The sequence below is a fragment of the Schistocerca cancellata genome, chromosome 12 (assembly GCF_023864275.1).
Source record: "Schistocerca cancellata isolate TAMUIC-IGC-003103 chromosome 12, iqSchCanc2.1, whole genome shotgun sequence".
Classification (NCBI taxonomy): Eukaryota; Metazoa; Arthropoda; class Insecta; order Orthoptera; family Acrididae; genus Schistocerca; species Schistocerca cancellata.
Genome location: NC_064637.1, coordinates 8,716,281 through 8,735,438, shown reverse-complemented (window position 1 = coordinate 8,735,438; position 19,158 = coordinate 8,716,281). Strand labels below are relative to the sequence as shown.

The window sequence follows — 19,158 nt, the reverse complement described above, 5'->3', positions numbered from 1 at the left end:
TATAGAAAAGTCAAAACAACTTTTTTGTGAAATTAAAAGCAACAACACTCATATTAAGAATGCAGTGGGAATTCCACTGTTACATGCAGAGGAGAGAATGGGCAGGTGGAAAGAGTACATTGAAGGCCTCTGTGAGCGGGAAGATTTGTCTGATGTGATAGAAGAAACAGGAGTCAATATAGAAGAGGTAGGGGATCCAGTATTAGAGTGAGATTTTGAAAGAGCTTTGGAAGACTTGAGATTGAATAAGGCAGATGGGATAGACAACACTCCATCAGAATTTCTAAAGTCATGGAGAGACATGGCAACAAAAAGGCTATTCACCTTGGTATGTAGTATGCAGAAGTCTGGCAATATACCACCAGACTTTCGGAAAATCATCATCCACACAATTCCGTAGATTGCAAGAGCCAAAAATTGCAAACATTATCACACAATCTGCTGAACAGCTCATGCATCCAAGTATCACACAAAAATAATATACGGAAGAATGGAAACAAAAGTTGAGAATGTGTTAGATGGTGATCAGTTTGGCTTTAGGAAAGGTAAATACACCAGGGAGGCAGTTCTGACATTGCACTTGATAATGGAAGCAAGACTAAAGAAAAATCAAGACACAGTCATAGGATTTGTTGACCGGCAAAAAGCATTAGGCAATGTAAAATGATGCAAGGTGTTTGAAATTCTGTGGAAAATAGGGATAAGCTGTAGAGAGAGACGGGTAATATACAACGTGTACAAGAGCCAAGAGGGAATAATAGCAGTGGAAAGCAAAGAACCAAGTGCTTGGATTAAAAAGGGAGTGGGACAGGGATGTAGTTTTTCCCCCTTACTGTTCAATCTATACATCAAAGAAGCAGTGGCGGGAATAAAAGAAAGGTCCAAGAGTGGAATTAAAATTCAAGGTGAAAGGACATCAGTAATAAGATTTGCTGATGACATTGCTGTCTTCAGTGAAAGTGAAGAATTACAGGATTTGTTGAATGGCATGAACACTGTAATGAGTACAGAATATGGACTGAGGGTAAATTGAAAAAAGATGAAAGTAATGAGAAGTAGCAGAAATAAGAAAAGCAAAAAACTTATCATTAGGGTTGATGATCAGGAAGTGGATGACGTTTAGGAATTCTGCTACCTAGGCAGCAGAAAACCAAGGACAGAGGGAGCACGGAGGACATCAAAAGCAGACTAGCACTAGCAAAAAGGGGATTTCTGGCCAAGAAAAGTCTACTAGTATCAAACATAGGCTTTAATTTGGGGAAGAAATTTCTGAGAATGCATATTTGGAGCACAGCAATGTATGGTTGTGAAACATAGACTGTGGGAAAACCAGAGAATCAGAGTATTTGAGATGTGGTGTTTCAGAACAATGTTGAAAATTAGGTGGACTGGTAAGGTAAGTAATGAGGTGATTTTGCGCAGAACTGGAGAGAGAAGGAATATATGGAAGACACCGACAAGAAGAAAGGACAGGATGATAGGACATCTATTAAGACATCAGGGAATAACTTGCATGGTACTAGAGGGAGCTATAGAGGGTAAAAACTATAGAGGAAGGCAGAGATCGGAATACATCCAGCAAATAACTGAGGATGTGAGCTTCAAGGACTACTTTGAGATGGAGAAGTTGGCACAGAAGAGAAATTCGTGGTGGATTGCATAAAACCAGTCAGAAGACTAATGATTTGGGAAAAGGGATAAGGTTCAGAACTGAGGTGTAAGATTACTCCAGACACCAATGGAAAGCACAAAAACAAAAACAAAAATTGGAGGGGGTGACTATTACTCCATTTTGGCTCAAATGTCATCAGATCGCTCATTGAGTTTTTCTATGCAATATTATTATTGGTGATGAGTTATGATGCCTATATGTGTGTTCAATAAAATAATCATTTTGTTCTTTGACAGACATAGAAACAATTTATGCATCTTATAAGTGCAATAGTTTAGAGTCTGTATGCTGCTACTGGCAGTATTCATGTGACATAAGCACTCCTTTTTAAAGTTGTAGGGAAAAGCAGCTGATGGATGGAAATAATAACTATCCGAGTGAGGCCAATTCACCAGATGATCTCTGCTGTCTGGTTATCATTTTCAAGTCGGATTTTATGTCCCAGATAAATCCGTTCATTTATTATTTCCAGTACAGGGTTTTCGATGGAGATGACGGTGTTGACAGGGTTCAAAAGTCTTTGGTGTTTTGTAGGTTGATTTTGAGCCCTACAGCTTGGGAATCATTTTTGAAGACTCAGATCAGTGTTTACAGTTAATTTGTCACACTGCTAAAGAGGATACCATCTTCAACGGACAGGGATTGAGGCGTTTTCCGAGTTTATACCTTCCTGCCCTCGGGATAGTCACCTTAATACATCCTCCAGAGCCGAGATCAATTCTCTCTCCTAATGTAACACTTTTGGCAACCTCGACAGTGATCCAGTCTTCCTTTATTTTCACACGTAGAGTGGTAGTCTCGCTAATGCAGTATGTCAATTTGGTTTACCTGTAGTCAATGTGGGCTGTTTTCGTCATCCTCAGTATTGTCTACGTTTAGATTGTGTCAAATGCCTTTTAGTAGTCTACGAAGACAATGTAACGAGGAACATTATACTCTGTACATTTCTCTGTCAGTGTGCATACTACTTGGATATGATCAATAGTGCTGAATTCTGCCTGTTTGACTCGGGCAGTTCGTAATGATTTTTGTTTGCAGCTCGTAAAATACGGCGTACTGATACAGTTGGCGGTCAATATAAATACACACGAGTGGCAACACTACACTCGGTGCTCTCACGCTCGCACTAGTAGCGGGATACGGCACACCTCTTCCTCGTGCAAAGAGGGCATCCAGGCGACGGAGGAGATGCCGGCATCCCGACGAGCGACACATCCGTCGGATCTGGAGTGGCAGCAACCGGTGCCGACAGTGAGGGTGAGGCGACGTGCGCGATGTGCCGTACGAGCACCGGACCGTAGAGCTGGAACGTACAGACACACGGGCGTGCCCGAGGGCAGTGGACCACCGTCGTGCCCGACGACACCGGACGGGAGAGTGCCGTCGCCTTCTCTGCATCGTCACTAGCGGGCAGGTCCCAGTGCAGAGGAGATGAGGCCGGTGCCACTGGCGACAGTGGCCGACGCGACGGTGGCGAACGAGGCCGGTGGAGCAGAACGGCATCGGTGCCGGGAAGCTGTAACCCCGGAGTGCCGCACGTAGAGGAGGCAGCCCACGGGACGGGGGTGCCTCCACAGCACGTGTCAGCTTTGGCTGCGGCAACGGGGTACGCACCCGTGAACGGTAGCTTCCGGCAGTGAGCCGAAGTGCAACTGATCGAAGTGGTCTGCCCATCAGCCTTACGGACGTCACAGAGACAGTGTCACCGGTGGCAGGGGGAAGTTGCCGAACCCTCGCACCGACACGGTGAACCCGACGTGAAGGGGCCGGACGAACCTGACCGCGGCAGGTGTGGCGCAGGCCATGGAAGGTGGAGAAGCGCACGGCCTGCTGGCCGTAAAGCGACTTAATAGGCACAGAGCGATAGATGCTCGGAAAGAATCCGCAGCAAACTTTTGCACTTAGGACTCGAACATACCCACTGGTGGCTCTGCCTCGCCATTCGATTGGTGGCGGAATAGTGGAGCCGTAATGTGACGAATGCCGTGATGGGAAAAACCAATTGAAAGGCGTGAGAAATGAACTGTGGCCCATTATCAGGAATGGATAATAGAGAAAATGCATACAAATTATGACCCCCGCCAGAGATGTCCACGCTCATCGGAGAATGTAAGGAAACTGAGAAAATGCATCTACAACTGAGAGACAGTAGGAATTCGGGAAGAGCCCTGCAAAGTCAACACGAATATGTCCAATGACTGGCATAGAGTGGGCCAGGGGGCAGGACACCCTGGGACATGCCCACTGTCAGGCACACTGCTCAGAAACTACGACAAAATGTAAAATTTTGCTGTCAGTCACTGGCCAAAAAACACATCTCCTAGCTAACAGTTTAGCGCGTGAAACTCCGCAATGGCCCTGTGGAGAAGTTGTAAAACCTCGCACTGTAACGTAGCGGGAATGACTACTCTGGGAGAGAGATATTCCGTGGACAACAGCATGGTTTTAATCTGACAAAAAGTTTCAAATGTTGTTCTGCAGCACAAAAATCCATTCTTAAAATATGTTGCTTAAGTAACAGATATTTAAATATTTAATTTGGTCTTAGCTGCATCATTTACTTTGTGGAAGAGTGGAGTGGCAGGCGATGTGGGATGCAATTGAGGTATTGCTTCATCTTTACATCAGTTAAAAACTGAAACAAAATGGAAGTATATCAGTGAAGAGTGGTTGTCTCTGCAGAGGAAGTATGTACACACACACACACACACACACACACACACACACACAAACACACACACATTCTCTCTCTCTCTCTCTCTCTCTCCACACACACACACACACACACACACACACATTCTCTCTCTCTCTCTCTCTCTCTCTCTCTCTCTCTCTCTGTGCCCCCCTCCCTCCGGCATACAATATAATGTTGAAAAAACTTTGCAAGCGAAATTCGTTACTCTGTGACAGTCATATGATGTGGTGATCTTCCATCTCCAATCCATGAAGGAGATTTTGATTTGTAACTGAAGGGTTCATTATGAAGATATGGGTGTCTAAAGCAGGCATTTGTTCACAACAACATGGTAAATGTAAGCGTCATTTGTCCGTGGGTGCTGTTATATCCCCACCACACCCCTACAGCCCCGTGGGGACATATGGTAGTTCTCCATCCCACAGCCATGGACGTGGTTTGGTTTCGAAATTCAGGGGTTGATTTCAAAGATATGGGTGTCAAAAGAGGGCATCTCACCAATGCACTTATTATGGGAAGATGATGAAGCAACCAAGTGCCAAATTGGCAGTTGGGCCAGAATGTTTCTTCTAGAAATTTCCAAGGTAGTTCCCAAAGGTAACAGAGTCCTTCAGGAGATTTGAGAATGTTCTAGATCTCTGAGGTATTTTGAAATAAGTGGGAGGAGCATTACCTACACATCTTGAAGTTTTCCCGGCGTATTGATTGGTCCATCATATTTCGGGCTTGCAGCCGGATCACGTTGACATCTTGGCACAATATTTTGGCTAACAAACATGCAGCCATCTTCAGGTGAGTACGAGACTGAAGATTACTGGTGCGCGTCGTTCTATATATACAGAAAATTGGCGCGGCGGCGCCTGCGCAGTGGAGAAGGCTAATACCGCGCCCCCTATCTAATTTGGCGCGCTCTGCAGGACAAGTGGGCTGTGCATGCGTAGTGGTGAACCTACATTTGTGCTATCTGTTGTAAAGCGCCTTCGCGCAGCTGAGGCGCGGTAGTCGAAAGTATAAAATCAATTTTCGTCGCACTAGATGCAGACCAATGTCTCTGTGAAGCGATTAAAGAAATTACAGGATCCCGTGCTTTATCCATCTGAAAGCCGCCGTCTCGATTGATAAGAACTTCTGCCAATCGTATCTCCACGGACTCCTTGATAATGGATTCCCAAAAAGATCTAGTTGTCGCTAAAATTTTTGTTCCACAATAATCCACGGAGTGTCCTGTCGAAATACAGTGTTGTGCTACGGCTGATTTGTTGGGCTGTAGTAGACGTGTGTGGCGCTCATGCTCCACACATCTTTCCCATACTGTGCGAGTAGTTTGGCCAATGTAGGATTTGCCACATTGGCAAGGGATCTTATAAATACCCGCCTTCCTCAGGCCCAGATCGTCCTTCACAGAGCCAAGCAAAGCCGATATTTTTGTAGGTGGTCGGAAGATAACTTTAACACAATGCTTCTTTAAAATCCTTCCTATTTTAGAGGAGAGGTTACCCTCATACGGAAGGAAAGCCCTGGACCTGACCACCTCCTTATCATCTTCTTCTTGCTTCTCTTTACATTTCTTCTTTGTTACAGCTGTGCAGATTTGGCGGGGGGGGGGGGGGGGGGGGGGCGTGTCATTAGATGTTGTATTAATTTGGAAGAGTCATGCTTTTATCACAGTCAGCTACATGTAGGTTTTACTGGGGCTGAGACGTCCAAAATTTTATTTATCTACTCACCACATAACAAGATGACAAATATAGTTCATAAGCAAGTTGTTGTTCCTGGATATATGAGTACTTGAAGTGGTTACTATTGCATTATGGTGGTCACCAGAACTTCTTCCATCTCTTTCGTACCAGAGTATATTGTAATGGAAAAAATTTATCTATGTTGTCACACTTTTATGAATATTTTCGAATGTGAATGGATGTTTTCGAATGTTGTAGAAAGTACCTGAATTTGTTTTAACGTTCTTGAATGTTATTGAATGTTTTGGAACGTTCTCGGTGTTCTATAAAGAAGTTATGAGCTAAGTACTTTATTTCAAGTTAAAGCTCTATCAAGTACTTCAGTGAATTTCAGAGTGCTGGAGAGTATTTTTGAGCAATTGAGAGTAAATTTTAGCATAGTATACTAACATTTCTACAATTTTTTGAATGTTCTCGAGTTATCTATAATGTCCGCAGAAAACAGAAGAAAATAAAAACCCTGCAAAAATTGATCTTTTTCTGCTATTATGGCTGTATAAAAACTGTCAATGAGTACAGCTGAATTTTTTCATAGTAAGGCAACGGCTTATTTACAGTTTGGTGTTTATCACTGTCAACAAGGGCTTCCGAATCAAGAAACCTGATATTTAGGCACTTTATAGGAGTTTGTTAATTGCTTTCATGCTTCAGATTGAGACAGTTACCTTCCTTGCTTTAGAATTTTCTTTAAGATTTTCCTGTTCGTCACTGCCATGCCATGTCACTTCAGGTATGTCCATCATTTTCCCCATCTGCATTATACTGGAGTTTTTTTCTCGAAGGCATTCATAATTTTTCATTTACATGAAAAATGCTCTGTTTCACAGATGGCCACCAAAAGTAAAAATTCGTTAACATTTTCTCTGCCAACTTGTTACCAGATAAACAATAACACACTTATGGTTTATTCCAGACTGGATTTATCGTGTTGCAGAGGGCTTGGCGAAGCCCTGTTCCCCTCCCTAGTTGGGCTACCTCGACTTAACAAGTTGCGATTCGAAAACATGGGTTTTGTGAAGTTGCAACCAGGTCTTAGCAGTATCCTTGAATTATCGGGTTTGCACTGCCTGATATTTGATTATTGCCATGTTACTGGAGTGCCGTTTGATAAGTTTCCTGGAAAGCTTGTCAATCTCAGGTAAGGAAGAATCTACTTCTACACAATTACTCTGTAGTTAACACTTGGGTTTGGCAGATCGTACATAAATACAGAACCATTTTGACTTTCCATACCATTCCCTCTCAAAGAGCATGTGCGGAAAATGAATAACTCCTCTCATGGTTCTATTCCCATGTGAAATCTGGATAAATGTAAGATAATGACTGACATAAATAGAGAACAGTATAGTGTCTAACTACAAGATTAATAGCGAACATGTTGAGTGTGTCACATCATATATGTTCTTAGGGGTAATACTAAAAACTGGTCTGAAATGGAAATGCAAGTAAAAGATTTGTTGAAAGATTGCTGGGAAAGAGCATTGCATGTGAAAAGGAAGTTGCATATGAGCCGACAATACAACCAAGTACATTGCTGTAGAGGGTTCATAGGTACGGTACCATCCCAAATTTGGCAAGTGGCAATTCTGTTTCACAATGTAGCCCCAGTCCCTGTAAACCCACAGAGTGATCATTCAATGGAATTCCAGCGGGAATTACTGCTGCTTCTCTGAATTTGCAGCAGTTGCTGTTCTCCAATTTGGTATCCCAAATGGTATCACAGCTCTGCGGCAGTCAGTTGTCTGTGGAGTTACGTGCTGCTCCTTGGGATTCAAATATTGGTGGCAGACCCTAGTAATGCTTTGCATCACGTAGTGAGTAACGTTCAGTGTCTGTGTTTCATCAATGCTCAGCAGTTATAGTATGGAATAACTGTACATAACTGCATTACGTGTGTGATCCACAACATATCTGTGCTGATTCATGAGAAACTGTTAATCACTTCCTGTCCTCACTGTGGATAGTAAAGGTCATGTTGAAATATTAGTAGATGCTTATTCAACAGAAATTCTACCGCAGTTCACTGTCACTGTCATATAATGAAAGTTTGAATTTTGATTCATTTGTCATATAATGAAAGTTTGAATTTTGATTCATTTGTTCAAGATCAAATGAGGACACTGACATAAAAGAACACCGTTAGTAATATTTCCATCAGTTCTTTTTGCAACACTGCTTGTTATGACTTGGTGGAATTTCTGTACTACAATTACTACTACTAGTACCGCTACTGCCGATGTCTTGCATTTTAATTAAGAAATATATACTTTAATCAAATAATCACTATTTTTCAAAATAGCATAAAACATTGGCTACTTTCTTGAATTCCAATACATACTTTTTGTATTTCTTACGGTTCACTTCTACCAAATGAAGATCTGAGTGTAAGTGCATAAATATTGTACTGCAGCTTAATTACAGCATTGTAACAGAAAACCATAACCTAGTAGCCATTTCAGATAATAACTAATCTTCAATACTGACCAAATACTGTAGAAACAGAGCGAATGCAGAGGGCATCACGAGTGTGGCCAATTGCAGGACATGACTGTGTTGTAGGTTTGCAGGTTACTATGTTTTAGGAGAGACACAGCACATACTGTGTACTCATATGAGACACTGATTTAGCAAAAAGTGGATGTACGGATCATAACCATATCACGCAATAACTAGCACTTTCAGTAGAGACAAATTCAGTGAAAAATTTTGGGTGTAACAGCACAACAAAAATTGGACTGGTTCTACACCTGTGGGAATAAATGTATCAAACAGTATGTCGCACACAGTGGGAAAAAATTAAAAACTGTGAGAATATTCAAAAGGAAGAATATAAGATGGTGGTGTTGTGGTCTTCAGTTCCAAGACTGGTCTGATGCAGCTGTTCACGTTACTCTATCTTGTTGAAGCCTCTTCATCTCTGAATAACTACTGCAACCTCCATCCTTCTGAATCTGCTTATTGTATTCATCTGTTGGGCCCCCTCTTAGATATTAATTCCCCTCTATCCCCGTGTCCCCCCACAGACGTACACTCGAACTAAGTCTTAAGTCTCCCCCCCCCCCCCCCCCCCATTACAGATTGGTGATCTTTCTGTGTCAGACTGAGTCCTATCAACTGATCCCTTCTTTTAGTCAGGTTGTGCCACAAATTTCTTTTCTTTTCATTTCCCAGTATCCTCATTAGTTATGTGATCTACCCATTGAATATTCAGAATTCTTCTATAGCATACATTTCAAAACCTTCTTTTCTCTTCTTGTCTAAACTGTTTATTGTCCATGTTTCACTTCCATACATGGCTACACTCCAGACAAATACCTTCAGAAAAAGACTTCCTAACACTTAAATCTATATTCCGTGTTAACAAATTTCTCTTCTGGAGAAACATTTTTGTTGCCATTGCCAGTCTACATTTTATTTCCTCTCTGATTCAGTCATTATTTTGCTTCCCAAATAGCAAAATTAATTACTACTTTTAGTGTCCCATTTCCTAATCTGATCACCTAAAGGTCACCTGATTTAATTTGATTACATTCAGTTATCCTTGTTGTGCTTTCATTGATGTTGATCTTATATCTCCCTCTTATATTTCTCTTTCAAGACACTGTCCATTCCGTTCAACTGCTCTTCCAAGTTCATTGCTCTTTCTCAGATTAAAATGTCATCAGCAAATGTCAAAGTTTTTCCACAAGATTTCGGGATTGCAGCCGGATCTCATCGACTTCTTTCCACGATATTTCGGCTGACAACCTTACAGCCATCTTCAGGCGAGTGTTTGACACTGGAGATCGCTAGTGCAAGTCGCTCTATTTATACGTAAAAGCGCCGCAGGTGCGCATGCGCAAGTTACCGTAGCATGCGCGCCACCTGTCGATTCCGAGGCTCTCTACAATATTACTGCATCTGTGGAGTGCAAACGAATGCGTGAAAAAAAGTAAAACGTGCACGCAGACATGTCCAAAACAATAAAATGCAAAATTTCGAGGTTAAAGTTAGAATTAAAATTACTTGTCGCTCGACATGTCAGAAGCCGTAAAAAGTTTTCTTTTGGTTGAAATTAAAGAAATCGACGGGAAAATTTTGAGAGTCACGTCAGAGTTTTTATTTGTTCTCCGTGAACTTTAATTCCTACTCCAAATTTTTCTTTGGTTTCCTTTATTGCATGTTCGGTGCACAGATTGAATAACATTAGGTATAGGCTACAACCGTGTCTCACTCCCTACTCTACCACTGCTTCCCTTTCACGCCTCTCGACTCTTCTAATTGCCATCTGGTTGCTTTACAAATTGTAAATAGCCTTTAGCTTCCTGTATTTGACCCCTGCCACCTTCAGAATTTGAAAAAGAGTATTCCAGTGGACCTTGTCAAAAGCTTTCTCTAAGTATAGAAATGTTTTAAATGTACGCTTACCTTTCCTAAACTCATCTTCTAATATTTCATAGGGTCAGTACTGGCTCGTGTGTTTGTACATTTCTCCAGAATCCAAACTGATCTTCTTCCCCAAGGTTAGCTTCTACCACTTTATCCATTCTTCCGTAAACAATTCGTGTTAGCATTTTGCATCCGTTACTTATTAAACTGATAGTTCAGTAATATTCAGATCTGTCAGCACCTGTTTTCTTTGGGACCGGAACTAATATATTCTTCTTGAAGTCTGAGGATATTTCACCTGTTTCATACATCTATCGCACCAGATGGAAGAGTTTTTCCGAGAGTATCAGTAGTTCTGATGTAATGTCATCTACATCTGCAGCCTTGTTTTGACTTAGCTTTTTCACTGCTCTATGAAATTCTTCTTGCAGTATCACATCTCCCCTCTCATCTTCATGTGTGTCCTCTTCCACTTCTGTAATATTGCCTTCAAGTTCGTCTCCTTTATATAGACAATCTGTATACTTATTTTTCCTTTCACTTCTTTGCTTAGTACTGGTTTTGGAATCTTAGCTCTTGATATTTCTACAGCCGCTTCTCTTTTCTCCAAAGATCTCTTTTACTTGCCTGTAGGTGGTATCTGTCTTTCCCCTCTGGAAATATGCTTCTAAAGCCTTACATTTGTCCTCTAGCCATTCCTGTTTCCCCTCTTCAGGAACCACATGTTTGTATGAAATGCATGTATGAACACAACTGATTTTTAATTAAAACCCAAATATCTACTGGTTTCAGTCACAGACTGTCTTACAGATCAGGATTGGAACAGTTGTAGCCACATCATCACATCTGTCATTACTTAAATAATGGCCACATCTCATATGTAGAGCATGCCATAAATTCCAGTATAATGCACAGGACTTTTAAAGGCAAACATACTAATTAAAACACAGCTGATGGTCAGACATGCATTTCGTACATTACTTGGCAGCTATTAGCAGTCACCTTCCAAAAATGTTCAAAACCACGATTGTCTGGCCTCTCGACAAATACCCTTCCCTTGTGGTTGCATCTGTGGCAGGCCTGCTTGTACCGCTGATGCCTGCAAGTGAATTCACCAACTGTGCAGTCCACGCTTCGTGGGAGTAATAAAATTGTAGTCAAAAAGTTCATTGATAGCAAGTAAAATGTTTGTGTGTCCAGTTGGATTAATATGACCACCACCAGTTCATAGCCATAACATAACTGAATGCTGCATGAACTCGCACAGGCAGAAGTAAAAGTTGACAGGAGAGCTGGTAAGTGGTGCACGAGTGTATAAAGTTACACAGACAGACATAGAGAAAGAATAAAAGGTAACATAGTTGTATGTAGAAAGAACAGTGTAATAATTAAAAAATACTTGACAGAGAAATTGAATTTCATAAAAAAAATAAAGACTAGTAAATCTAGTCATTATTAAATAGAAGAAAGGTAAAAGCAGAATGGGAAATGGCACAGTAGCCTGTTCCACAATGTAACAAAAGATTTACAAATTATATGGTCAACATATTGCATAACAGAATGAAATTAACCCATCTGCTGCTACAGACATGCTCTCGGCATTCTGTGCTGAAGGTGGCTGTAGTGCTTGTCAAACGCTGGTGTCTGTGCTGACAGATGGCGTTCTGGCCGATATAAAATACTTATCAGATTTTTTGAAAACTATTAGGTGAAAAGATTTGATTTTTGCACATCTTACAGTCTGATATCTTCACTTGATAAAGGACTGAATTTCTTTTCATTATATGCCATGTGTTATTGTATTGCAGCAAATTAATTAGGAGCAGAACATTACCTCATTTCATTCTCGAGTTCTTGGGTTTTATACCCAATGGACAGACACGCTCGATGTGCCCATTCGTGTCCTCAAACATCATGTATTGTCTGGTCATAACAATTGTCATATCTCATAAACTATTCGAGATATTAAAAAGAGTTTTTTGTGCGAATGATAGCACACAACAAGGCACATATGTTGTATGAAATATACTCAAATCTTTTTTATTCACTGAGGTAGGGAAGTAACTTCTCTGCAACAATGAGAGGTCAGCAGCTCAGGATGCTCACAGATATCCATTGCACTGTAAGAATACCCAAAGAGCACACATATACAAGTCGACTGTACCTTAAGAATGGTGTGGCAGGATGTGTATATATGTCCAAAGCAGCAAAAGGGTTAACAGGTATGGCGAGAAGACAGCTGACGCAGACAGGGCGCCACCTCGAGTATCGTGAAGGGGATCTGGCTCGCAGTTGTATGCGCAGGCGTAGCCAAATGGCAGAAGGCAGGAGTAGAAGCGTACAATTCTTGGGTTGAAATGTTGTGACCTGTCATCGGTGTAACTTATAGAAACATTCTATAACAGTTACTCAAAAATACTGAAGAAATAATCTGATTGAACTCCTTCTGCTCATTTAATACTCTTCGTACAAAAGCTGATCTCTAGTTCTTCAAGTAAATTTAGCTTTTTTTCCATTTTCATCGAGCAGACCACATACGGAGATTTGGGTCTGGCCGTGAGTTGTGCACAGGTAGCCACACGTTAGGGCGACCACTTGCGATAAGTGGGAAATCCACGTTCGAGTCACAGTCCGGACAGATTTTCACTGTCGTCATTCCGTTCTGCAGCCGACGGCAGTCATTTTGCGCAAGTGCAAACTCGTCTGACGTGGCACTTTATCTGATGTCCAAAGGAGCACGATTGTGGTTTTTCAGGCTAAGAGTAGAAGCATTTCCAGAATGGCTAAGTTTGTAAGGCTGTTCGCATGCCACTGTGGTGCACTGATGCTTTCCAAAAGCACCTGTGGTGCACCACCGGTCAAAGATGACGGGGCCGTGCCGACTCCAGTGCTGTGGCCAGTTACATTAGGTTTCTCAGTCGGGGATCCACGGTACGAACAGCTCGATCGAGGTGGTCCCACAGATTTCGAGTAAGACAGCTGCGGAGATGTTTACGATCGAATAGACATGCGACTGTTCAGCAGGTGACCACCCAAATGAACCGAGGTGTCTAGTTCGTGCACCCGCGCCGTGTCGTTCGTCGGTGACGGAGTCTGGAATTCACGTGCCAGTACTGCAACTTGATGTCCACTGAGTGGTGGCAAGTGGGCTTTTCAAGTGAATCATATGTTATGCTCCATCAGACAGGTGGCCTTCGGAACAATGGAAGAGTCCAGGCTAGAGGAGGGAGTGTTATGGCCTGGTGAAATGTTTTTGTGGCATTTGCTGGGTGATCTGGAAGGCACAGTGGATCATCACGAGTATGCATCTATCCTCGGGGGACCGTGTCCACCCGTACACGCAATTCGTTTTTCCTCGGCACTGTGGCATGTCGCAGCTGTCAGTGTACGTGTGTAGTTTAAAGAGCATCGGGGTGTGTCGATCGTACTACCCTGGCCTCGAACTTCTGGATTGAAACCCAATTGGAAATCTGTGGGACCATCTCGATTGAGCTGTTCGTACTGTGGATCCCCGACTGAGAAACCTAATGTAACTGGCCTCAGCACTCGAGTCGGCACGGCTCCGTATCCCTCTCGGTACCTCCCAGAACCTGACCGACTCTCTCTCCCTGAACATCTCGCAGTGGTCCGTGCTCCGAGAGGTGGTTATTCGGGCTTTTGACAGGTGCTCACTTTAATGTGACTAAACAGTGTTTTTTTATAATATTTTTGATGAACTGTAGAACTTTCTGGGGAAGCTATATTTGTGACAGACTACAATATTTAGTCTCGAGAACTGTGTGCTTCAATTGCTGCCTTCCACCATTCTGGCTGCATCTGCGCGTACACCTGCAATCCGGATCGCCTTCGGTTCACGTGAGGTGGTGCCTCGTCTGTATCGGATGTCTTCTTGCTGTAGCTGGTAATTTAATTTTCTAGTATGACTGTTAGCAATATAATGATTTTTAAATCATTTTTTTATATTGTGCCAACATGGCATATTTCTGTTTCACATTCTTCTTGTAACTAACACTGACAAGATTATTTTACCTCTTTTTTCATGTAATTAGACTTCTTTAAGTATTTTTAATTGACATTGTTCTTTCAACTCAATTTTAACTGTTACCCTTTGTTTCTTTATTTGTCAATTTTTGTAACACACTCACACACAATCTGCCAGGTCTTCTGTCAACTTTGCTTCGGTCTGTGCGAGTGCGTGCAGTGTGGCTACAGATGGGTAGTAGTGCAGTCCGTCCTACTGAACTCACAAATATTTTATTTTACTGTCAACAAGTAACACGATGTAATGATGATCTTTTCAAGTTTGGCTGTGGTTTTATTACTTGCAGTATGTTCTAACGTTAGATTTTATGTTTTACTGTTTACTATGTATTTGGTTGTTTATTCCTCCATGTGTAACACCAGTCTCATTTTTGTTGTACTGTTGTTTCACGATATGGTAATTACTGGTACATTTTTGTTTTTGTTCAACCTGAGTCTCGTACAGACACGGTACGTTTAAACTTTTTCTTTAGTGCGATAATGCGTGTAGTACAAATTCGTATAATAGTTTTGTACGATGCTTGTTCGGCATGTTATATGCTGAAGTTTTTACCGTAAGTATTACAATGTCACCAGCAAACCTGGTACTTTTTATTTCTTCTCCCTGAACTTGATCCCTTTCCAAATTTTTCTTCGGTTTCCATCACAACCTGCCCATTATACACATTGAATAATGTCGGGAATAGCGTATGACCGTGCTTCTCTCCCTTCTCAGCTACTACTACCTGCATTTTATCAATCCCCCCCCACTTGCATTAAATTTGTAACAACATGCGGTGTCACTGTATCTGGACCACACTCTACAGCTGATCTATATTCTCGAATTTATAGGGTTTGTTCCATTCAGAAGCAGGAGAACAGGATCACTTTGGGCTCGGTGTCAACATTACATTTTTTCTTACGAATTGGGGAATCTGTATGTCCAGTGGTTACTCCCACTCTTTATACTGATGACTGCCACATGTGGTACAGCAGTGAGTCCGGGGCCTCAGCTGAGAGTCAACACTGAGGAGCTGTGCAGAGGGCCCATTCTTGGGCGCTGTACCGTAGTTTTAATGTTTCCCCAGATTGTGCATTTTTGTTGCCACAGCACGGTCCATGCAGACCGGAAGATCTATTTAGAAAACTATCGCCACAAAGTAGACTGCCTCTGTGCTCTGACGCAACCTGTCAGCTTAAAACAAGTTGCATGCAGAAGCTCAGTGCTCTCCACTTTCTTAGTCGTATCTCTCGAGATACAAATTGTGCCATCCACCTATGCTTTTATAGGGCACTGGAGAAGAACATGGATGTCATATATTGTGTTCAGCAGTGCCTTTGATTTTGTAACAGGTCCAGTCTGTCTTTGTAAGGCAGGGTGCCCACCACGTAAACCCCTTCGACAGTCTTCTGGCGAAAACTAGAATCGTAGCTCTGCAGTTTTGCGACTACCGACTGTTACTCAGTAACACAACTTAATAACAATAATAATAATAATAATAATATAATATTATATTATAATGTAATAATAATAATAATAATAATAATAATAATAATATATTATATTACAATAATAATATAATAATATAACAGATAAAACAACAGCACATAACAAACCTGACATCATACTCACCAATAAAAAGAAGAAATTAACACAACTAATCGAAATATCCATACCCAATACAGTAAATGTACAGAATAAAACATGAGAAGAAATTGAAAAATACATCCAACTGGCTGAGGAAGTCAAGGACATGTGGCATCAGGATAAAGTTGACATTATACCAATTATACCATCAACTACAGGAGTCACCACACAATATCCACCAGTACATCAACACAATACAGCTACATCCAAACGTATATATACAACTACAGAAATCTGTAACTATTGATACATGTTCAGTTACCCGAAAGTTCCTAAATGCAATGTAACATATACCATACAGTTAAAAGGAAGTCACGCTTGATCAAGGTCCGTGTCACTTTCCATTTTTAACCAGACATAACGTCTGAGAAAGGAAAGAAATAATAATAATTAACGGAACAACGACTAGCTGATCATATCCGTGTAATAATCAAAAATAACAGGATACCCCAGTCAGAATTAGAAAACATCAAACAACAAGTTTAACAAATACTGGAACCAAATAATGTGCAATCAGAAGAAGAAGAAAATACAGTAATGGACTCAAACATCCCACAGCAAACAAACAAAGAACAACACGCATCAATTAAACAATCAGAGGAAAGCGAAATCTTAAGACAGCCACCAGAACAAGCACAGCACAAATAGAACACGAAGTGACACACATGTTAGACATGGAAGAAAAATTTAAGCTGACATATATAGAATACAAAGACACAAATACAGACATTAGACCATTCTTGCATAGACCACCAAATAACCCACAAGTCGAAACAACAATAACAACTATCAACACAATCATACACAACAAAATAAATGAAAACAAAACTATGGAAGAGTTAAAACTACTGGTTTATATAGGAGCACTCACTACACTAAATATACACACTAGGCAGAGATCAGAACCAACCAACGCACAGAAGAAACCCACAAAACCAACATGACAACACAGGCTACAGATCAGAATAGAAAAACTGAGAAAAGACATCGGACAGCTAACACAATTTATAAGAAATGAAATGTCAGAAAAAAAACGAAAAAGGTTATGTAAAATCTCACAACAGGAAGCGATAGATGAAAATAGATGAAAAGAAGCAGAAATTACAAGCATTGGCCAAACGATTTAGAAGATACAAAAAAAAAGTGAAAATAGAAGGGAACAAAACCAAACATTCAACACAAACCAAAAGAAATTTTACCAGACAATAGATAACACACACACATTAAAATAGACAATCCATCGAACATAACAGACATGGAACACTTCTGGAGCAACATATGGTCAAACCCGGTACAATATAACAGACATGCACGGTGGATACAAGCAGAAACAGACACATACAAGATGATACCACAAATGCTTGAAGTGATAATTTTGCAACATGAAGTCACCCGAGCAATTAATTCTACGCAAAATTGGAAAGCCCCTGGAAAGGATAAAATAGCAAATTTCTGTCTAAAGAAGTTCACCTCAACACATTCACATCTAACTAAATTATTTAACAGTTACATTGCAGACCCATACACAGTCCCTGATACACTTAAACAAAGAATAACTTAACTGAAACCTAAAGATCAAGCAGACACAGCAAACCCGGCAAAATATCGCCCCATAACATGCCTACCAACAATATACAAAATATTAACTTCAGTCATTACACAGAAATTAATGACACATACAACACAGAACAAAATTATAAATGAAGAACAAAAAGTCTGCTGCAAAGGAGCACGAGGATGTAAAGAGCAACTGATAATAGATGCAGAGGTGACATATCAAGCTAAAACTAAACAAAGGTCGCTACACTACGCATACATTGATTACCAAAAAGCTTTTGATAGTGTACCCCACTCATGGTTACTACAAATAATGGAAATATACAAAGTAGATCCTAAATTGATACAGTTCCTAAACATAGTAATAAAAAATTGGAAAACCACACTTAATATCCAAACAAAATCAAATAATATCACATCACAGCCAATACAGATTAAGCGTGGAATATACCAAGGATACTCATTAAGTCCTTTCTGGTTCTGCCGTGCTCTGAACCCACTATCCAACATGCTAAATAATACAAATTATGGATATAATATTACTGGAACATACCAACACAAAATCACACATTTGCTATACATGGATGATTTAAAACTACTGGCAGCAACAAATCAACACCTCAACCATTTACTAAAGATAACAGAAGTATTCAACAATGATATAAATATGGGTTTTGGAACAGACAAACGTAAGAAAAATAGCATAGTCAAGGGAAAACACACTAAACAAGAAGATTACATATTAGATAACCAGAGCGACTGCATAGAAGCGATGGAAAAAACAGATGCCTATAAATATCTGGGATACAGGCAAGAAATAGGAATAGATAATACAAATATTAAAGAAGAAGTAAAAGCAAAATATAGACAAAGACTAACAAAAATACTGAAAACAGAATTGACAGCAAGAAACAAGACAAAAGCTATAAATACGTATGCTATACCAATATTGACCTACTCATTTGGAGTATTGAAATGGAGTAATGCAGACCTAGAAGCACTCAATACACTTATACGATCACAATGCCACAAATATAGACTACATCACATACATTCAGCAACAGAAAGATTCACATTAAGCAGAAAGGAAGGAGGAAGGGGATTTATAGACATAAAAAACCTACATTATGGACAGGTAGACAATTTAAGAAAATTCTTTATAGAACGAGCAGAAACTAGCAAAATACACAAAGCAATCACTCATATAAATACGTTGGCTACAACTTTGCAATTTCATAACCACCTCTACAACCCTTTAGATGGCATAACGTCAACACATACGAAGAAAGTAAATTGGAAAAAGAAAACACTACATGGCAAGCACCCATATCATCTAACACAGCCACACATAGATCAAAACGCATCCAACACATGGCTAAGAAAAGGCAATATATACAGTGAGACGGAAGGATTCATGATTGCAATACAGGATCAAACGATAAACACAAGATATTACAGC

The 19,158-nt window shown here is 40.6% G+C and overlaps 1 protein-coding gene across 4 annotated transcripts in view; it reads left to right on the top strand.

Moving 5' to 3' along the window:
- The window catches only part of LOC126109885 (uncharacterized), a 147,171-nt gene that overhangs the window by 115,407 nt on the left and 12,606 nt on the right, over positions 1–19,158 (top strand). For 3 of the 4 annotated variants that reach the window (XM_049914971.1, XM_049914972.1, XM_049914973.1), the window contains exon 7: positions 7,020–7,244. The exons of the other annotated variant lie outside the window; for it this stretch is intronic. In XM_049914971.1, the coding sequence (XP_049770928.1) occupies positions 7,020–7,244 (225 nt within the window). The remainder of the gene's footprint in view (positions 1–7,019; positions 7,245–19,158) is intronic. 4 annotated transcript variants of the gene reach the window in all.